Source organism: Colletotrichum costaricense (assembly GCF_030867565.1).
Source record: "Colletotrichum costaricense strain IMI 309622 chromosome Unknown Scaffold_15.1, whole genome shotgun sequence".
Lineage (NCBI taxonomy): Eukaryota > Fungi > Ascomycota > Sordariomycetes > Glomerellales > Glomerellaceae > Colletotrichum > Colletotrichum costaricense.
Genome location: NW_026848244.1, coordinates 259,036 through 279,700, shown reverse-complemented (window position 1 = coordinate 279,700; position 20,665 = coordinate 259,036). Strand labels below are relative to the sequence as shown.

Here is a 20,665-nt window from a genome sequence, read left to right as displayed (position 1 = left end):
ACCCGACCAAGTATCGCCGCAACATTCCTAGGTCAAAGAATGGCTGCTTGACATGCCGCGCTAAACGGAAGAAGTGTGACGAACGCAGACCATGTTGCACGTCCTGTGCCCGCACCGGACGGGAATGCACATGGCCTGTATCTGCAGAAGATATCGTCAATAAGAGTACCAGAGACATCCTTCCAAAACAAATACCGTCAACAAATGAAACCTCGGAGAGCAATGGATCTGCTCAGCAGCATACGACGCTACCTAGTCGACCTAGAGCAACCGTTCCGACGACGGCATCTATCCCGGAAGTACTTGAGAACACATCATCTCTGCGCGCATCTCTCACATTTGGGACTCTTTCAAACTTAAGCAGCAGTTCAAGGCCGCTGTATGATCAATACCTCGATATGACCGCGGAGCTACTAGCTCGTGGTCCTAGCGCAGATGGTAACCCGTTTATCAACTATGTGTTACCTCTAGCGGCTTCCGATAGTCTTGTGATGGACTGCGTTCTCGCTATCGGAGGAGCACATATGGCCGTTCTAGAGCCTGATCGCCCGCAGTTGGAAGTCATGACTCGAAGGCATTATGCCCGGCTGCTTGAAGGACTACGAAAAGCGCTTTGTGACGATGCGGCGTGTCCATTTGGCGAACGCGATGAGGACAAGAAGCTCTACACGCTTCTGATTCTCATCATGCTATGCATTTTCGAAGTAAGTCATTTGTCTATTTCTCTTGTCAGCATGTTGCATCCGACTAACCTTGTGCAGGGGGTTCAAGGCGATAACTCGGGGGCCGTCTATCATCATATTCGAGCTAGCCGTCATTACGTGATGGAATTGGCAGCTGACACCTACAAGCCATCAGCTTCAAAGAAGACTGAGCATATCCGTGGCTTTCTCCTGGAGATATATGCCATGTTCGCTCTAAAGTTAGCAGTCACGCCACGAGGCTTGCAGGAGGAGAACCCCGTGACAGTGGATCCTTTTCTCGGCTCTCTAGAATTTCTGGGCCAATTCAAGTCGCGAGGATTCATGCTAGGTTTTGGCCATGGGCTCTTTGCCATGATACCAGATATCTCAAATCTTCTTGAGAAGCGTAGGAGAGAGGAACTGAGTGGGTCCACATCCGATGGTCTGTTCGAATCTTACAAGTCACTTTTGAAGAAGCTAGACTCATTGGATCCCTCATCCGACGTTCTTGAAGACGAAGACGCATGCCCTCGCTACCAACAATCAACAGCCGTCGCCATCTACCGCACCGCCTTAATTCTCATCGTCCATTCTGCCTTCCACCAAGATATACATAAGAACGCGAAACTCCTTGCTGAGATCGAATCTCGGATAGACAAGATATTGCCTCTCTGTTGGGCCGTTTATACCAGCAAGTCACCGCTGCGGAGGATGATGCTGTGGCCGGGGTCGATTTTGGCATCCTGTTGTAAGAAGCCAGAGCACGTCCACGCTTTTCGATTGGGACTAAACTCGAATCCGCGATCGCCAGGTGGTGTACGAGAAGCGGCTAAAGCGGTTGAACTGTTGTGGCAAGATGATGATCCGAGAGCTTATGGACCTCGAGGGTTGAACATGGTGATGAAGAAACACGGTCTTAGCTTTAGCATGTGCTGAACGGACTGCTTAGTAATCTGGGTAAATGGGATTCTTCTGGTTAGTAAGTTCACATGTTCTGTAAATATAGAGAGCTGCATTTAGGTACGCAAGTTCTCCGGCCTCCAAAGCGTACCTAAGTAGGTGGCTTACAGATCAGTCGTCCATAAGTGCATGAGTTCGTCCGAAGAAGTCTATAAGCATTATTCATAATCATTGTCTGCTAACGAAGAACAGGTATCGCAAGTCATAAAGGTATCGACGAAAGGCATCCGATCCACCACCTGTACTCCAAGTTTAGCAACCACCACCTCCACCGCCGCCCCCATCACCACCGCCTCCGCCTCCGCCACCTCCACCACCTCCATCGCAACCACCCCCTCCCCCATGGTGGCCGCCTCCCCCATGGTGACCACCTCCTCCGTGGTGTCCTCCACCGCCGCTATCACCGGCCCAGCCGAAGCCCCCAGCACTCACTCCCGTGTAGCCCGCGTTATAATCTCTGTGATTTCCGTGCATGCGGCTTCTGCGCCAGCCACCGCTGGAATCATTGACGTAGCCCGGCATGGCACCGTAATTTGGTGTACCGCCCATGGCTGGTCTTGGTGCGTACTCGGAGCCGCTATACGTGTGCTTCTTTGATCGAAATGGGATACACATCTTGAGCGTAAGGAATCGAGGTACCGAGAATCGTATGGAATTTGTTTGTAGTAGGTTGACCTTGAACAGTCCTTTTTGAAGAGGACTGTTGTATTTGAGGGTTTGGTATGAGTGCTTATTTTGTGTTCCCTTTGAGGTGGATGGAACGGTATGTCTATGTGATGAGATTGATATTGATGACGATGCAGATGTAGATACAGAGTACGGAGTAGATGGAAGGGACTGATGGCTTAAGTAGAATATCGAGTCATGGTAGAGAAAGTGAGGCTAAGTTTCCTGCCTATCCTACCTGTGTGCCTGCTAGGGGCGAAAGAACAAGCTTCGATGGAAGCCACGATCACCGGGAAGTCTGCCTTCCAGAAGGCTTCTAGCGGCGCGAAGGATCATGGATTATCCAGGATGAGCTCATAAAACTCCGAATAAGCGAATCGCAGGGTCCTAAAAGCTGTCACCTAAATCAGCCTTGCAATGAGCGACTTTCTGCCGCCCTGGGGACTTACGCAAAAGGGTAAGACATTGTACACTGATTTCAATCATCTGACCGGAGGGAGTGGATTCACGGGGCTGTTCCGCGTTGTGGGGCTCTTGCGGATTCCTGGAGGCAGGGAACGGGGACGAGCTAGCCGGAGCGGGGCCGGATCGGCGTCGTTGGCGAATGACGTAGCTCTACTGGCATAGCCGGGCACCGGGGCGCAGCGCACACAGCCTATGTACTGTGTATGCATTCAGCCCGCGATGATCAGCCGCACTCTCAGACCAACTATTACGTCATGCTTGGATCTGTCAAGCGATCAGTAGGGCCACGTGAGGGTGAGATGACTTGTCTTGCTGTAAGACTCACAGCTTCCCGCGGCCCGCTTTGCAGGCTGCAGGATTGAAGATATCACTGGAGGCTGGCTTATCATACACCGACGTTGAAATGTATGAGTGGTTTTGTTCAATTTGTTCTTGTAGAAATAAGCGTTGCTAATAATATGGCTTGAATGTTGGACGGCCTCTCACTCTGCTGCTTCTACTGACTTTCTTGCTCGCGACATGATCCACCCAACAGTCACTAGATAGGAACACCGTCCCGGTCCCTCTCTATCCTTGGATTTTTAGGCGTATTTGAATCGGACGAGAACTTGTCTTTGATTGACTGGACAATGCTCTCTATGCGAGACGGACCCTCAACTTCGCGTCGCTGCTCTTTCTCGGCTCTGCGCTCAGCCTTTTTTGCTGCTTTGAAATCGGCGGGACCGGGCTCAAACGCGGGGCCGGGGCCTTTGTGTGTAGGCCGCCTGTTGGATGCTTCAATGCCAGCGGTGAGAGGAATGCCGGACATTTTGAGAGTGAAACTTCTAGTCGGCGCGGTTGAAGTTTGGACAATGCTATTATACCTTCCGGTTGTGAAAATTTTGACTCCAGACTGGACTATGAAGCGTGATGCTGTTGTGAAGAAGATCCTTTTGCCCCGATGAATCGGTATTGAAGAGTTGTCGAAATGACAAAGTTTCTCGCCCGAAAAGGGATTATAAGATGGGGGCCTAGGTCAATTTGTGCAAAATCATTGAGAGACTCCGCGGATGCTCTCCTGACTGGAGTTTGGTGCTACGGTCTCACCGCCATGCGCAGCCAAGAACATCTACGTATCTGTATGACGCGAGTAGAGTCCCCTTGTCCCAACTGGTGCATCACCTTGATCTATGTCTCGAATACTTGTTAGAATAGCCCTACATCAAAGGCTACCACCATTGGTCATGAATCTCAATCAAAATATGTTGTCTTGATACCCTTGATGACTTCTAGATCATTGACCGAATTGTCACCATTGGACTGACTCGTGGCACCGATGTTCTTGATTATCCTCTCCCTCACCCACTCTCCTGCCTTCACAGGCTTACCGTCACTTCCAAGTACCACGCCCTCAGAGAGGCCAAGCTTCTGTAGAACGGGAGACTCCTTAATCGGGAGCAGGTCCGTATCATCTTCTATGCGAACCATGTAAATAACTCCCAGACGATCGATATGTGCTTGGTCTTTCGGAGGCGCTACGACTCTGTGGATGCTTGACTTAAGGTACCCGTCTACGGCGGTGTCAATACCACGGCGCTTAGAAGGCATCGAAAACAGGTCAACTTACTTGTGAGGAATTGCAGCGCATCAGCAATGTTCACTGTCAGCGCGTCCGTCTGCGGGCGCACCCACTTCCAGGTCCCGTCGTTCGTGAGGACCTGGAGCGCAGCTACAGGTTGCCGAAAGAGCAATGTCAGACTACCCATATCTGAGTGTCTTCAATCTCTTTGTTAGTATTGGGCACATGCCATTGGGGCGGACAGAAAGCATTTCTTCCAGGAGACATTCTTACCCCTTAAGCCAAACACCACCCAGCTTTCGATTCTCCTCCTCGGTTCTCGCGTAATACTTCATGTATCGGAGATGGTCGCCGCTAGACTTCTCGTAACGATGCTTCTTGACGAACCACTCCTCGTCCTCAAGACCAAGTGCCAGCGCAAATATGACGAGAAGCTTCCGGATAATCTCGTCGTTGACGTATCGGGAGAACTGCTCGATTGACGCGAAGTTCTCTGTGACTACATCGGGATGCGGTCGTGACGCATGCTCCGAGATGAACTTTGGGATGTTGTAAATCTCGAAGTTGTCCCGGACGCCTGGAATCAGCTCTCTGGTGCCTGGGGGCTTCCAACCATTGAAATCGCCGGCCTCAAGTGCTGCTCTGTATGGTGCCTTGTCTTCATGCGACAGACTGAGAACGGACGAGGCCAGAGCATACTGCTGATCGATGGCTTCCCGACTGAGACCATGGTTGATGACGTAAAAGAAGCCTTGAAAGTGGGATATCAGCTTTAACTGTCTAATGACTTTGATGATGAAAAAGTAATGCATGCGTTGTGATCGTACCTATCTGTTCAATCGCTCTCGTGAATTCTTCTGCAAGCTCCTCTTTACCCCCGGACTTGTCAAATTTTGATAGGTCCAAGGCCACCAGATCTGCCCAATCTAGCTGCTCGCTTGTCTCGGTAGCTTGAATGTAAGGTACATGGACTGGAGCTGTCTTTGAGGTTGTGGTTGTCATCTTGAAGGGAGGACGAGGGAACTTGTAGTTACCTAGGGGCTCGCTACGCCGAGACTGGCAGGTCTCTTGCTTCTTATCTTAATAGCGCGTGACGTTCGATGAACAGTAATACATGTAGCCCTTCTACAGCAGACACCCCTCCTCTATTCCAATTTCGTGAACGGAGGATGATTTCGTTGCAACGCCTTTGCGCTGCAAGGGTTTAGCCAAAGTATTGGTAATCCCATTGTCAGGTCTAGATTTCACCGAATGAAAATCTAGATCCTTTAAAAACAGAGGAAAGCCGATGTCGGGATATTACTATCGGACCACAGATACCGAGGCTTCCGGTTACATGTCCATAGATGTGCCGTCTGATCTTGAAGCTGGTCCCTGGCAGAGGATGCATCGCTGTGGGGCCGATGTATTCGTCAGGAAGGATCCAGATGAGGCAATCTGTCAATGCTGTGTCGAGGCATTCTTGGGAATGGCGTGGACAGGCCAAGATTTTGGAGTCGCAAGGATTAATCTGTTAGTCTTGACTGTTGTTTCTGCACGCGTTGCTGCCTGTACTCAGAAAACTCTCATCAAGGGTGGCCTCAAACAACCGAATGCCTCCAAACTATTGACACCGACGTCCTTCCCACAAGAATCGGCAATCATCAAAATGACAAACGATACTACTAGGGATAGCCGCCATACGGCTCTTGACGATGGATCATTCACAGTATCAGGAGCATATGACAAATATGCACCTAGTCAGGCGGTCAAACTGGAGACAATTGGCGAGGAAGCTCTTGCCATTGATCTTGTCATTGAGAAGAGGGTGCTCCAGAAAATCGATCTCTTCTTGATGCCAGCCATGGTCATAGGTAATTGCAGCAAAGTACCCAAAACTCTCAGTAACAGGTCGGGCGCGATGCTGACATGAAACGATGCGATCAAGGCTATGGTTTGGTTTACTATGATAAGGTGGGCACTTAAGAAGGCTCCTTGAACACTTGAACAAGACTCACAGCTGCGTATAGGCAATTCTTGGAAGTGCTGCGTTATTCGGAATGACTGATGACCTGCATCTTTCAGTTGTCGATACCTCTTTCAGCCCGCCAAAGACCGACACAACACGACTAAGTTGGGCAACTTCGATATTCTACTTTGGTCAGCTGATAGGTTCGTATCCAATGACGTATCTACTTCAACGCTTCAATACCAGATGGACACTTGGCCCCGTGGTCATGATTTGGGCAGTCATTTGTGCTGCGACAGCGGGAGTGACGACTTGGCAAGGTCTCCTGGTTCAAAGATTCTTCTTGGGTGAGGAGCCATCATCCCACGAGTTATTGAATAGCGATGGAGTTTGAGTAGAGACTGAAGTGACGCTCATCATGTGATATAGGTTTCACCGAGTCTGTCATTCCAACAGCTTTCATGACTACCGTCAGCGGCTATTACACCCAAAGAGAACAAGCACTCCGCCAGAGTTGGTGGTTTTCCGGAACTGGCTGGTTCACCATCATTGGAAGCGCTCTCAACTACGGATTCGCCCAAATACAAGGAGGCGCGTTGACTCCATGGCAGTACATCTATGTACTTGCTGGAGGCTTAACGTTCCTATTTGGTATTTGGTGTTTCTTCCTTCCCAACTCTCCCCTGACCGCCTGGTTTCTCACTCCGGAAGAGCGAGCTGTCGCAATTGAGAGATTGCGTCAGGGACAAACTGGAGTTAAGAATCAAACCATCAAGACTGCTCAGATCAAGGAAGCACTACTGGACGTCAAGGTCTGGCTAGTCGCCTTGACCATGGCCTCGGGGTAAGAGGAGTTCAAAATCTCCCCTCGAATGCGCAAACTAACTGGCTATCAGGTATACAGTCAACGGAGCTGTATCTGGGTTCGGTCCCCTCATCGTTTCGACATTCGGATACTCGGCTTTAGACAGCATTCTTTTTCAATTCCCGCTAGGTGCAATTTGCGCCATTGGTATCCCCGTCGCTGGATGGCTCTGCTCCAAATACCGCAATATCCGGATCCTAGTACTGATAGGATGCACTCTCCCAGTCATTGCGGGCTTTGTTATTATATGGAAGTCAGACTGGGGCCATCGTCCCATTGCCCCTGTTGTCGGATACTCACTTATTGGCTTCTTTGGGCCGGTCGTCAGCTTGACGGTCACCCTTGGGGCCAGCAATGTTGCAGGAGAAACCAAGAAGAGCTTCATGGCTTCTGCCGTATTTGTCGCATATTGCGTTGGAAACATAGTTGGGCCTCAGCTTGTGAAGAGCGAGACTAAACCCCAACATTATCCTCAGCTATGGACGGGGTTGATTATTTGGTATGTCAAAAGCCGACCTAGGCAACATCTTTTCAACTCCTCTAACACCGGTTTCCTAGCTACTGCATCACTATTCTGTCTTCTTTGGGCCTCTATGTTATCCTCTATAGAGAAAACAGGAGACGGGATGCTCTCGGTCTAGACGAAAGTGAGCGGGATAGACTTGCATTCAAGGACTTGACCGATAAGGAAAATGAGCACTTTAGATACGTTCTGTAGGAACCACATCTCGCCATTTACATGTTCAAATATGACCTCCCAAGTATTTGTGGTTCCAATTGTCGAGGACTCTACTCCATCCCGTTCACTGCCGTCATTGAGTGTATCTGTTTTGGAATGCCAAGTCTGATCAGTATAATTTTGGCTGTAGATCAATAATAACACATTACCTTAGTATGTGCCCCTCTTTCGTGATAGGAAAGGCTCCGTTGCATGTTCTTGTTCTGTCTGGATGAAACGAGTGACAACACGCGCATCCAGTCTACTTAGCGCAGGGACAAGTCCCGCGTTGCGTTTTCTTCAAGGGTTGTGATGCAATCACCGAAGGACTCCACCCTGACCAGTTATGTTGGTAAGCTACGCATGTTGATCGAGAGAGCTTATCACGACATCTCGGACTGTGTCCGACATGCGCTGATGCCGCAGCCGATATCGCCAATGGACGCTCGGGGATTAGCTCACTGTTCGATGAGACAGTTCGAATGGAACGAGACCGGCGTGGGATTGTTTCTTGCAAGCACCGCTGCGTATTGACAACGATTGCTCTCAACTAAGGTTAGCCTTCGTGAATCTTCATTTCAGCTTCTAAGAGTCCCGACGATTCAGGATGCCTGAGGAAATTCGGAGGGTCGCGGTCATTGGCGCCGGCCCGGCTGGAGCCATCGCAACGGACGCTTTGGCGAAGGAACAGGCGTTTGATGTTGTACGCGTCTTCGAACGGCGCGACTTGGCTGGAGGGACATGGTGAGTATATCCCTGAGGGCTAATATCCTCATATCAGTTGTGAACTGAATGAGATCTGACCTGTGTGTCTATACATGTAGGGTCTACACTCCGGAACTGCCACCCGGAATCCCTTCCTTGCGCGCATTAGTCAAACAACGCGCAAATGCGCCGATTGAAATCCCTCAAAGCTTCCCTACAGAAACTCCGAGATCCGAAAAGAACAACTCTCACCAGTTACGGTATTCGGACACGGGTATTCATGAGACGCTGCACAGTAATATCACTCCCGAAATCATGGCGTTTACGCAGGAGCCGATACCTCAGGTCCTATCCGACCGAACATTGGCACAATACGGCCCGGGCGCTCCATTCAGACATCGAGAATTGATTAGAGAATGGGTCGAGGGGATTTTCACTCGAGGAGGGCACGATAAGTTGATTGAGTTCAGCACCACGGTTGAACTTGCAGAAAAAAGGGGTGACGAATGGGTCCTCACGTTGCGAAAGGTTGTACCCGGAAAGTCGAAGGACTACTGGTGGCAAGAAACTTTCGATGCAGTGGTTGTGGCATCAGGTCACTTTTACTTGCCTTATATCCCCGAAATCCCCGGTCTTGTCGAATTCAACGAGAAATTTGCAGGCAGAATCAAGCATAGCAAGCATTTCCGTGACCCGGAAGAGTTCCAAGGAAAAGTATGCTGGCATTCGTACATTTGATATATTGAGATCTGAGCTGACTATTCACAGAAAGTTATTGTTGTCGGCGGCTCCGTGTCTGCGTTTGATGCGCTCCACGATATTCGGCTGGTGTCTCAAAAGCCAGTCATTGCATCACTTAGAGAACCCCTGGCCGCATTCGGGTGGGCGCCCTTTACGCACCCCGATATCACGATCAAGCCGCAGATCACTAATTTCTGTCCAAAAAGTGGACGCATTACGTTCAGCGATGGAAGTACCGTGGATGAAGTTGACACTGTCGTCTTTGCAACCGGTTATGACTTCAGCTTCCCATTCTTGCCCAAGCAGAAGGTGGAGAATAGACGAGTGCCGGGACTTTACCAGCATGTCTTCAATATCGACGACCCAACCCTTGCATTTATTGGGATGGTACGTCTTGATATCAGTAGAACTTCGTGCCTGGAGCTCATGTACTGACTCTATCGTGCAGGTCACGGGCGGCTTTACTTTCCGCGTCTTTGAGTGGCAAGCCGTTGCAGCGGCACGAGTCTTCGCGAGCCGCGGGAAATTGCCCCCTCGAATTGAGCAAGAAAAGTGGGAGAAGAAGAGGTTGGAGTACAAGGGTGATGGCATTCCCTTCTTCACTCTGTCGCCCGACTTCGAACAATACTTTGAAGCATTGCGGGCAATTGCCGGCGAGCCTGTGCAAGGAACTAAAGGCAGATTGCTGCCAAAGTTCGACCCTAAATGGCTTGAAGCGTTTTCTGAAGTTATCAACGCCAGGGTTGAGTGGTGGAAGAAGGAGACAAAGAAGGCAGAAGCGCAATCAAAGCTTGAGTTCAAGTCGAAGCTGTAGGGCAAAAAATGTGGTATTATTAACTAATTAGGCTGTTTCAATCTTGTCGTGTTTTGAAAGCGTCCATGCTAAGGTCAAACATGCGAGAAAGATTCCTTAATCGATGCTGGGTGCGGTGATCCACGTGCCCATTGAGATACCCTCTCACACTGTCTTCCGAGGCGTCAACCTCACGTTCAGAGGACCCTTCTTCCACAAACCAAACAGCTGCTGATCAGTCCAGTTCTTGCTGTCGTCTGCGACTTGCATGTCAAAGTTCCAGATGACTCTGGCAAGAATTACTCGCATTTCGGACATGGCCAGGCTGCAAAGGTCAAGTTAACACAAGTTTCGTGTCGTGCATCTTTTTTCAATGGCTTAACTTACTTCCTACCAATGCAGTTCCTGGGACCGAAAGAGAATGGCTGAAGAGCAGCTTTATCGTCGTTCTCGAAGCGGGAGTCTCCAAGCCATCTCTCCGGGATGAAAGAATCGGGCTCTGCGAAGTACTTATCGTTGTGGTACATGGGCCACTGGGAGACCATCACTCGCGTCTGTTGGTTTTTTGTCAGCAACGTGATTTGTTTAGATCTGCAGTTGTTTTGAAGACACTTACACCCGCCGGCACGAACCTTTCGCAGATGTAGTCGCCGCCCGGCTTGACAACTCGAGTGAGACCCATGGGTACGACTGGGTAAACGCGCATGCTCTCATCGAGGACTGCGAGCATGTAGCGGAGTTTCTGAACACTGAGAACATCGATTTCTTGCTCTGAGTTGAATGATGTGCGGACTTCTTGTGCCAATTTGGCCATGGCTTCGGGATGCATCGTTAGGAAGTAAGTTACTCCTGAAAGCACAGATGCCGTTGTTTCTGAGCCTGCAATGATCAAGGTGTCTGCGGTTTGCTCAATTTCCGGCTTTGACATCGCCTAAACAAATGTTTCGTCAGTTTCGGTACCCAGGGACAATGAGACATGCTAGGGACTACACGTACCAAAGGGCCCTCCTTCATCATCATAGACTGGACGAAGTCCGGCCTTGACTCGCCGAGTGCCATACGGCGTTGAACCTTCTCCTGGCTCATGTCATTGTGGAACTTTGTCTTGTTCTTCAGCTCTTTCGGAATCAACCACCTGGCAAATGGGCGTGTAATCCAGTATCGCTGGAACTGATTTCTCCATACACCGGCATGGATGTTGTCGAAAATGATTGACACCCACGGGTGATAGTCCGAGTTCTCCAGACAACCAAAGGGTTCGCCAAAGGCCAGGTCACCAATGATGTCAAAAGTCGTCCAATTATACCACGAAACCATATTCAGCGCTTTCCCTCCGTCATCACAGTTCTCATGAAGTCGCCGGATTAACAAGTCGATCTGAGCTTGAATCAGGGGTTGCTGATCGACCATGGCCTGAGCGGAAAATCCGTGGGCTAGAACGCGGCGAATACGTGCGTGATCCTCGCGGCCGGAGTTAATGATGCTGTGCGGCTTGTACCTAGCATTGACGGGGTCTTTGTAGTTCTCCATGCCACCACCGCCCTTGCTGTGGCCCATCAAGTCCTTGAAAGCCCGCGGGTCGGCCCAGTCGATTGTATCTGGGCCGAGCCTGACCACAGGTCCATATTGCTTGTGAAGCTCTGCCAGTCTCTTGTGAGCTTTACCGCTGGTGATCATTCGACTGAGCGGGATACGGGTAGCGGCGTGGAGCTTCGGCCCAGGGTAGTCTTTCAGTGGGTGGAAGTAAATGTTGTAAACCATCCTCGAGATCAGACGGAAAACACCCTGCATCAGCAATTAGCATGTGACGTCCTAGTATCAATGGCTCAATGCCGCGGTATCTACCAAAGCAAAGAGGACAATAGGCAATGCGACCGCCAGTCGTACATTGCCCAAGCTCGAAATATCGTGTGGAATAATCATATCGAGTGCTGTAGTGTTGTCGGCACGCCGTCCTATGATTGATGACTTAGTTCTGACGATAAGAAAAGTCTTTCTGCCAATAGTTCCCCGTTCTATCAGCAGGATGGCGAGCAGCTTATATCTGCCCAAATGCAGACGAACAACTTGTGCCCGGGTTCATGCTCGCCGAAGACGCGAAAGACACGTTTACGACCGGAGCCGAGCACGCCCCGGGGATGAACGGTGTAACCTCCAACCAATCGAAGCAACACGGCTTCCCGTCCGATGATCTCTGGTGACGTTATACTGGGCGACGTCGAGGCGGGGGAGCTGTGTTTGTTGGGGGCTTGAGCGTAGAACGGCATTTGGGATGGTGGGACGCCGCGTTTCATAGCGACACACATCTGACGGTGCCAGCCATGAGACCGCGGATTTCGGGATGCTGAAGGGTTCCGGGTAATGGTCCAATGTTTGTCCTTGCCTTATTCATTCGACTCGTCGAACGTCTTCAGTGTGTGGTGTTGGTACGAGCGAGGGTCCGAATGCGAATGCTGAAATACGATGTGTGTGGCAAGAGCCGTTTGGGGACAGGATTGCATTGATGTGGACGCGAGTCGTTTAGATGACAGCTCCTTACGCCACGGACGACGGAGAGCTCGATGATTTTGAGGGTCGTGGACTCGCGGCCCCCCGGACGAGCGTTGCCGATGCAGCACGGAGTGCATATGTAAGGGCAGGGCGCGGGTTTGGGAGAGAAGTCAGACTCTCCGCCGGCAGGAATTGGAGATTTCTTCGGCGCCGAATAGTCTTCTCCGTGACACCGATGCTCGGGTTGCTAGAGAGCTACAGTGTGCGGCAACGTTGCTGACTGGTGTCAAGATCGGCAAGGTTGTGCCACCATCACAAAGTTGTGTTCAGCTGAGGCGATGTGAACTGCTAATGCTCGTTGTAAGTTACGCGGACAGGCGGCTGATATGTCCAGTGTAACTCACCCTAAAAGGCGTTTACATGTTGGCAATGCGACGCCTCTTTGAGCACGGCTAAGGCCGTCCACATGGAGAGTTCAGTTGAGCCGCCATAATACCTAGACCATCGGACTTTGATAACTCCATACGGTAGGAGGTAATAGATCCACTGAAAGGCCGCTTGTATTGTGGCCCTTGGAATGTGGCTCGGTGTCAAATTGTCAGAGTTTAGTGGCGGATTTGCCTGCCGTTATATTTTAGCTCGAGACTGAAGGTTTGTCGGGGAGGTTCCCTTGAATTTAAGGGTTCTGAAAACCCCCGAACACTCTCGTGATCTAACCTAGAATGTTCAGTTAGCTGATGAATATCGGAAAATGTATCGTCAGATGCTAGACTGTGGCCACCTGGGAGTCTCTGCAACTTCTATTCGCATCACTTACCCCCAGCAGTTTCAATTTTCAGTCTCAGGCTCGCTAAGGTGACAATTATGGACGCTATGGCCAGTTGATCCTGGCAGGGAATGCTGCTGACTACACAGCATCAATCAACAGACCCATGAGCTCTTCTCAACACTTGACAGCTTGGCGACACGTGATGAGACACTTCCAGATTCATCGCAATCTCAGGGGGTTCGCAATCCTCGGATACGAGGTCTCGATAGGGAGTAGCCTCAACGATAGTCCGCTTCTTCGTCTTTTCATCGACACTCGCTAGAAGTCATAACCACAAGTCTCGTACCAGCGAGTTGTGAAGGGCTTTCCCAGGAACATTGCGTCCCCGCAGCATTCAAGAGGATCTGAGTGACCGGCAACGCCGGCCGAAGAGTCATGGAGACCGCTTTCAAGCGCAAACCCCTGCCGGGCCCTCCGCCAGGTCCGCCGCCGCCTCCGGATTTTGACCCCTTTCCCCAACGTCAACGCCCTCTCCGCGCCGCTCGGTCGACGCCAAACATTCGGCAGTCTGTAGCGACATCAATCTACGATCCACCGCCAGCGTATGAGGAGTTCCCTGTAGTCGACGCTAACAGTCGCCTGGCTTTCGCCGCTCCTGTACCGGACTTCAGACCTGGGAGGATTCCATCGCCAGGTCCTGCAATCCCAGCACCACACTTTTCTCCCAGTGTTTCTCCCGTTGCTGCTCACAAAGATTACCTACCTTATCGACCATCACCATCGCCATCACCGTCGCTTGTAGCAGGTGGTAAGGACTCGCCCGCGCCGTCCATTCCAGGGCCATCCTTTCCTGGCCCTTCAACAGCCCAAACGTTTCCGGTGGCAGGTCATCGTCCTTCTCCATCGCCCACACCGTCTAGCCCTGGATCTCTCGTCCCTGGTCCTCCCGCAACAGCAGAGACGTTTCCACTGGCACATCGACCCCCTTTATCACCCAATTACACCCCATCAGAAACCGTATCAACAGAGTCTCAATTGAAAGAAAAGACTTTCTGGCAAACCGCCCTAGACGAGACAAAGTATTTCGCGGGCGGGCTGATAAGTCATCCGTTCGAGTACACCAAGCACTACTCCATCCTCCGCCACTCGGGCGCGCTCGTATGGTACCGCGGCCCCTCAACCTCTATCACCATCACAATCTTCTCCGATGCTCCTCTGCCAGCAACCCGGACAGTATGGCTGCAGCAGAAGGGCTTCTCAGGCAACATGGGCATGAATCTCAAGTCTCTGGTTGGCGCAAACACATCATGGCTCGACGTGACGCCTTCTATGCAGGGGACACCCGCGGCCATGACCGAGGGCGATGAGAGGGGCTGTCAGCGCGACTTGAAGAAGTTTCTCAAAAAGGCACCCAAGAATCTGGCAAAGCATATGCCCAGAGAGACACACGTCGTGCGCATACCCGCGGCCGCCGATGATGGGTACTTCCGGCTCGTGCTATGCACTGGAGGCGGTGGTGACGGGGGCAAGAGGAAGGTTCTTTGCCCAAGCCCCGTCTTCCGTGTTGCGAGTACGTCTGCGGATATGAGTGTTACACGCGGCGCGAGCTTTGCCAGCATGCCTCTGGAGCTAGGGATCAAGGCCGGGTCTGTCGTAGCCACGACTGTCGTCAATAGGTATATCGGACCAGCTGCCGCTGTGGTCCAGTCTAGAACGAAGAAGATCTCGCAAGCAAAGTTTGTGACGAAGCACGCCGCTCATATCGCTTACGCAAAGTCGGGCATAGAAAAGTCCGGCATCAAGACGCATGTCACGGCATACGAGGAACAGTATGCCTCCACAAGGAGTGGGGGATACGACGCCTGGCAGTCCGGTGAAGCTGGGTTCCAAGAAGCCCCTCCCGAAGTAATTGGTCCCGACTCCGGTCCTACCAATCCATTTCCAATCAAGTTCGACGGCAAAATTGTCCGCGGTACAGGAAGAGGAGGGATGGAACTGGGCATCCCGACAGCGAACCTCGAGGGTATACCAGAAGACGTGAGGATGCGAATGCGTGGCGTTTACTTCGGCTGGGCGAGGGTCGTTCCCCGATCCGGACTGGAAGCAATATCGATAGACTGGCACGAGAGCATCATCACCGTCGGCCCCGCACCGTATGCCACACCACGTGTAGCCGCTAAGAACGTCGCCACGGTTCACCTGATCCACGAGTTTGGCGGCGCTCTGTTCCTCGACACAAAGCTCAAGGTTCTCGTCATGGGCCAGTTGCGGATGGCTGCGCCTCCCGTTGCTGGCTCTGAAGCCGCGCTTGAGGCCTACGGGGCGGATGTATTGCTCACTGTGGCTAGTCTGAGCCGTGACAACTGGTGTCCCATCGAGACGCGGGAGAGGATGAGAACCATGCGGAGCGAGATGAGCTTGGCTGATCGATATGTTGAGACGAGGGACAGAGTTCAGAAACAGGTAGACCGTATGCCGGTTCACTTGGCTGGGGTGAGAACGGAGGGTGCTGCCTTGAGAGACCGGGCATACGGGAATGGGGGAATTTGGATCCCGAGATGATCCAGATGCTCAATCGGCGATGGACGGGACACGTAATGTTCACCTGTCGACACCGGGCGTGTAGACTCCTTGTTACCTATTAGACATTTAATATTTTTCATACACTTAGGCAGGCAGGTACCGAACGTACCTTCCACACGTGTACCTGTATACTGATCTCGCCTACACGTATACACCACCCACAATACCCGTATAGGTCCCAACAATTCCAATCCGATCACCAGTCAGTAGGCGCCTCTCTAGGTCGGGGGGTCAGGTCAAACTGGCTGGGTGGTGGAAGGGTTACAGGTCCGACATTCAACACGCCCATAGCCTACTCGACGACAGGCTCCGAGTTCGATTCCCAGCGTTAGCGCCAAGAGATGTAGCCACACCGGTGGTGAACTCTTTTTTTGATCTTCTCGAATTCTTAATGCCTCAAAGGAAAAGAATCTGCTCTTTATGACGGGCTGATTTGGTAATCAAATTAAATTACACTATAAAAAACTCCAAAACATCTACTAGATAGTCCATCCAATTGAGCATTCGTTCCACTCTCCTCATCTCGCAGCGAAATCTTCACCTATCTCTCTGACTTTCTTTCATTATTAGCCTGAAATATATATCACACCGATTCTACCTGAGGTAGTACGTTGTTCTTGATGGCATCCCAGCAGTGATCGCAAAGCTTATGACTCTTTATGTCATCGATCGTCTCAGCGACCTGTCGAACGGATTGTTAGCATATTGATGGCTCCGCCGTATGAGACGGCAACGATCGACTGGTACAGCATAGGGATGACTCACTTCAGCCAGGCAGCCAAGCTTTTCCTTCTTGCCAACCTTTCCAATGCCTTTGGTACCCACAACTTCAATGAGGCACTTGACAGATGTGAAGCCGAGCTCCACTCCGCATCTCACGACGTTGCATCCATCGACCACAAGTTGGTCGTCACTTGCGAGCAGTTCCTGTTCAGCTTCATCGAGCTGATCCCATACAAATTTTCCGGCTTCGCTCAAAGCGTTAACAACATCAGAGAAGAAGTCCAGGATGTCATCAAAAATTCCCGGAACTGGAGCGGGTGCTGGCTTGGGAGACCGCGCTGTGTAGTTGGGTGCAAGCCCTGTTGAGAGCGAAAGCATGGAGAGTAAGGCAACGAAAAAGGTAAAGGTCTTCATCTTGTGTGTAGTACAACTTTTTGGTTTGGTTATCGAAGCAGTGTTTGGTTTTGTTGCAGCTCTAGGCTGATTTGTATGAGTTTATGGTCTTCGTCGTCGCAGAGGAATGCTCGCCCTTTATGTCAAGATCCTCCTACCCTCTCTTCATATTGGTTGTGCACTTCTCGTGCCTAAGATGACCTATTTTGAGACCAACAAACTTCAGACTCTCGTGCATGAGATTTCCTCTCAACTCCAATGTTTTCCATCACGCGCGAAGCCGTTATCTCCTATTTTTGCCAGAGCCTGCTTTCAAGCTGAGCTCTCAAATGCGGTTCTTTCCCTATGCGTCCGCAAAAGGGGCTGTGCGGATCCTTCACAACGAGGCTGCGATGAATCGGATGAGTGCTTGCATGTAAGCGCCGAAGACACTACGACAATGCATGTAAACTCCTGTTGGTATCCGCTTGCATGGTATGACAGGTATACTTGAGTGTTTCTAAGCTATTGCAAAAGGTTTTTCTAGAGCCTTACGATGGCACGTTCTCAGGCACCGGTACCTCATTCGAATCACGGCGACGATGTGCTTTGAAGTCACGTTAATACCTCAACTGTACATGATTCTTCATGTGTTCTCAGGTCTCAGTTACAGCCTGTAGGCTTTGATGCCACACGTAGCCTGCGCAGAAGGGGCTGTGTGACGTGTAAAAGCTAGGCGAGTACCTGCATGTACTTCGATGTTGCAGGTTGGATGCACAACGTCCGCTCCGGGCGTAGAGGTGTTACCAACATACAGGCCAGATACTTACAGCTATGTATACAGCTATGTTCCTTTCGTGAATAACACCAGTCTGGACCGTATGGTCTAATTGGCCGGGTTTGTTGGTCATTACCACATGCACTCTTGAGTCTTGACCGCAGTAGCGGGCCAGCCCTTCACCATTGAGCGATGCCAGGCTCCTACATAGGGGTAGAAAACGCAAATCAGCCCAAATCATTGTCTCTAAACTTTCTCAGTCTCTAATATCTAAAATAAACTACCTCAATTACTGGCTCTAGTTCTTGCAGTCTACTAGACTGCCCCAATCTGTAATGAAAATTCTAGTCATTAACCATCTCTCCCAGAATCAGCAAACTCGCTGAAGGGCGCAACAGCGTCAACGTATCTGTGAAACCTGACATTACAATCGCTGACTTGTAAGTAACGAGTAGTAACAGGCGTAGAATGAGTAGGCTATGCGCATATCCCAAGTCCTCACCTGACCATGTTAGGCTGGTGGTCGACCGCAAATAAACTGAAAACCCCGCGGCCTAAGCAGTCACAAACCTACTCCTTTGTCTCAACTTTCCGCCATACTTGAACAGAAGCCAAGGGATTGGTATCAGAGGAAGTGAGAGGAACGCAAATACGCTGCCAGCCCAGTGCACGCCAAGCTTCTCATACATCTGGAGGGTGAACAAGGGGAAGACAGCACCCAGAATGTATCGAAGGATACCATTTGCGGCCAGGGCTGAGGATGATGTTAGAATCACTTCCAACGAAATGAAAAGCTTCCAGAAAGAGGTACATCCACTTACCAGATGCCGCGGCCTTTTGGCCATAAAAGTCGACCATGTAGGTGATGACAGACAACTTGAATGAGTTAGTTACGCCCTCCGCTTCGGATCGGAAGCCTTATTACTCACGAATAGACAAAAGGCGCCGAGCCCGAATGGGATACCAGCCGCGACCAAGGCGGCCCAGTGACCCCCACGATGAGCTTCCCATGCATACCAGAATAATCCAGCAGGAAGAGCAACACTACCCACGAGCGCCGCATACAGTCGCTGCTCGGGAAAACCTTTGCCGGCTTGCACAGCAGGTATTCTGAACTTGGCATCGAGGAAAGCAAAAACAAAGGTTGCCAGGAAATAGCCAATGATGATGCTAAGGAAGCTCAATCCAACTTCTCTCAAATTGAAACCGTAGTACTTCTGGAGCACGTAGGAGCAGCTGCCGAAATAGCTGAAGATCATGGCATAGGCAAAAGCTGTGTAGATGGCCAGCGAGGAGACAATAACCTCAGTGAGGAGCATCTTTGTCGGTCTCATAACGGCGACTCGAATAATGCTGCCAAGTCGCGCGAAAGTGATGGGCTCTTCCCCTGACTCTTTGCGCAGGATCCAGGCTTTTGATGTCTCCTTCATCAATATAGCCCCGACCCAGATGGGAGCACCAACCATGAGGAGAACATATTGCGTCCATCTCCAGTCGTTGCCTCTGTCGTGTATGATATAAGCTCCAGCCAAAGGCCCCAAAGTCGGTCCCAGAAACGGGCCAAGGATGTACAACAGTGATGCGCCAGCTCCCTTGCCGAGTTCCCAAACATCAGCAATGGTTCCTGCGCCGACAGCGATGCCGGCAGAGCCCAGCGTTCCAGCTATGAAACGGCAGGCGAGAAGTCCAGAGAATGTTGTCACCGCCGACGCACCTCCAAGGAATGCGAGGAGGAAAGTGCAGGATCCGGCGTAGATCCACTTGCGACCGATTACTTCAGAGAACGGGGCAATGAAGAGGGGACCGATGGCGAGACCGAGTGTATAGAGCGTCAGAGGGAGGATGGATTTCGTGCGTGAGACGGAGAACTCGTCCATTATTAGGCTGGTCGCGGGGACTGTAATTGAGGTTGCGAACGTGCTGCAAGATTTCCCATGTCAGATTAGATTATATCGAAGGCATTATTAGGGAAGAAACCGACATTTCGAACGCCAAGAAGCATGGGATCGCAGTGTGAAAGAGCCTGGAAAGAAAACTCCAGTTCTTGGGGTTTCTCGACTCACGAGGGTCGTCCCATGCGAGTTGCTGTTGACCACCATCTTCGGAAGAAGTGCTGTCCTCACCTGCCCTTTTCTCAACATCTTCTTCTGGTCGGTCCATTACTGGAGGTTTGATGGAAGATTCTTGGCTTGTTGTGCTCATTTCGGCAGCAATAATCATGCATTAGAGACACTGCCGCTGATTCTTGTGATGAGGGGATGCTTGAGTAATCCAAAAACCCAGTGCCACGGCCCTGGGATAGGGAGATCTATATACCAGGCAGACTCTGGCGAAGATCTGTTAAGTTGATAGGAGTATCGGCGTCTAGCGTTGCTGAAATCCGTGTCATTGGTTATTGCCTTTCCGGAATTCGGGTGGCAGGTGGACTTGGCCAACTGTTCACGCCGAAACCTTGAAGCTTAAGAGAGCGGATGACCTTATCTTGTCTCTGATTCATATTTCTTCACCAGAGGGTCTGTAAGCACTACCTTACTGCTGGCCTTCATGACCCTCGGCCTATGGGTATTTTGGTTGGTAAGGTGATTACTGATCTCTGATGAACTGGAATCTAGCGGTGGGATAAGGCTATGAGATGAACCATGGTATTAAGCTATGGCCTGACCGTTGGCTCAACTTTCCACCCAGAACTCAAGATGTGCAATTTTATATCGTGGGATCTCTGAATTGATTATCCCTCAACAAATTTTCCATGACTATCAGATGTTGCGAAATCCCGACCATCGTCGTCTGCACAGTATTATCTTACATCGCAAACGCGGCACACTGTTGTTGATTAGTAAACTGGTCC

General features: G+C 50.9%; 10 protein-coding genes across 10 annotated transcripts; 4 read left to right on the top strand and 6 right to left on the bottom strand.

Annotated features, from left to right (window-relative positions):
* Positions 1-398: 398 nt before the first annotated feature.
* On the top strand, positions 399-1,619 carry CCOS01_12433 (C6 zinc finger domain-containing protein; the record flags this gene model as incomplete). The annotated part of the gene is made up of 2 exons (XM_060460582.1): positions 399-704; positions 762-1,619. The coding sequence occupies 2 exons, from the start codon at positions 399-401 to the stop codon at positions 1,617-1,619; spliced, it is 1,164 nt and encodes a 387-aa protein (XP_060308630.1).
* Positions 1,620-1,895: 276 nt separating this feature from the next.
* CCOS01_12432 (uncharacterized protein) lies at positions 1,896-2,258 on the bottom strand (the record flags this gene model as incomplete). Its single annotated transcript, XM_060460581.1, has 1 exon — positions 1,896-2,258. The coding sequence occupies one exon, from the start codon at positions 2,256-2,258 to the stop codon at positions 1,896-1,898; it is 363 nt and encodes a 120-aa protein (XP_060308629.1).
* Positions 2,259-3,312: 1,054 nt separating this feature from the next.
* On the bottom strand, positions 3,313-3,582 carry CCOS01_12431 (uncharacterized protein; the record flags this gene model as incomplete). The annotated part of the gene is made up of 1 exon (XM_060460580.1): positions 3,313-3,582. One exon carries the CDS (start codon positions 3,580-3,582, stop codon positions 3,313-3,315), a length of 270 nt encoding a protein of 89 aa, XP_060308628.1.
* A 422-nt stretch (positions 3,583-4,004) lies between these two features.
* On the bottom strand, positions 4,005-5,334 carry CCOS01_12430 (flavonol synthase; the record flags this gene model as incomplete). The annotated part of the gene is made up of 4 exons (XM_060460579.1): positions 4,005-4,324; positions 4,381-4,529; positions 4,606-5,083; positions 5,160-5,334. The coding sequence occupies 4 exons, from the start codon at positions 5,332-5,334 to the stop codon at positions 4,005-4,007; spliced, it is 1,122 nt and encodes a 373-aa protein (XP_060308627.1).
* A 646-nt stretch (positions 5,335-5,980) lies between these two features.
* CCOS01_12429 (allantoate permease) lies at positions 5,981-7,863 on the top strand (the record flags this gene model as incomplete). The annotated part of the gene is made up of 6 exons (XM_060460578.1): positions 5,981-6,185; positions 6,260-6,285; positions 6,342-6,483; positions 6,710-7,124; positions 7,177-7,644; positions 7,704-7,863. 6 exons carry the CDS (start codon positions 5,981-5,983, stop codon positions 7,861-7,863), a joined length of 1,416 nt encoding a protein of 471 aa, XP_060308626.1.
* Positions 7,864-8,470: 607 nt separating this feature from the next.
* Positions 8,471-10,123, top strand: CCOS01_12428 (uncharacterized protein; the record flags this gene model as incomplete). The annotated part of the gene is made up of 4 exons (XM_060460577.1): positions 8,471-8,607; positions 8,688-9,282; positions 9,337-9,696; positions 9,758-10,123. The coding sequence occupies 4 exons, from the start codon at positions 8,471-8,473 to the stop codon at positions 10,121-10,123; spliced, it is 1,458 nt and encodes a 485-aa protein (XP_060308625.1).
* A 144-nt stretch (positions 10,124-10,267) lies between these two features.
* CCOS01_12427 (cytochrome P450) lies at positions 10,268-12,369 on the bottom strand (the record flags this gene model as incomplete). Its single annotated transcript, XM_060460576.1, has 6 exons — positions 10,268-10,427; positions 10,490-10,656; positions 10,719-11,033; positions 11,099-11,887; positions 11,948-12,057; positions 12,216-12,369. The coding sequence occupies 6 exons, from the start codon at positions 12,367-12,369 to the stop codon at positions 10,268-10,270; spliced, it is 1,695 nt and encodes a 564-aa protein (XP_060308624.1).
* Positions 12,370-13,796: 1,427 nt separating this feature from the next.
* On the top strand, positions 13,797-15,923 carry CCOS01_12426 (uncharacterized protein; the record flags this gene model as incomplete). Its single annotated transcript, XM_060460575.1, has 1 exon — positions 13,797-15,923. The coding sequence occupies one exon, from the start codon at positions 13,797-13,799 to the stop codon at positions 15,921-15,923; it is 2,127 nt and encodes a 708-aa protein (XP_060308623.1).
* Positions 15,924-16,527: 604 nt separating this feature from the next.
* On the bottom strand, positions 16,528-17,081 carry CCOS01_12425 (uncharacterized protein; the record flags this gene model as incomplete). Its single annotated transcript, XM_060460574.1, has 2 exons — positions 16,528-16,626; positions 16,710-17,081. The coding sequence occupies 2 exons, from the start codon at positions 17,079-17,081 to the stop codon at positions 16,528-16,530; spliced, it is 471 nt and encodes a 156-aa protein (XP_060308622.1).
* A 1,290-nt stretch (positions 17,082-18,371) lies between these two features.
* CCOS01_12424 (major facilitator superfamily transporter) lies at positions 18,372-20,037 on the bottom strand (the record flags this gene model as incomplete). The annotated part of the gene is made up of 4 exons (XM_060460573.1): positions 18,372-18,571; positions 18,639-18,693; positions 18,747-19,714; positions 19,881-20,037. The coding sequence occupies 4 exons, from the start codon at positions 20,035-20,037 to the stop codon at positions 18,372-18,374; spliced, it is 1,380 nt and encodes a 459-aa protein (XP_060308621.1).
* Between the last annotated feature and the right edge of the window lie 628 nt (positions 20,038-20,665).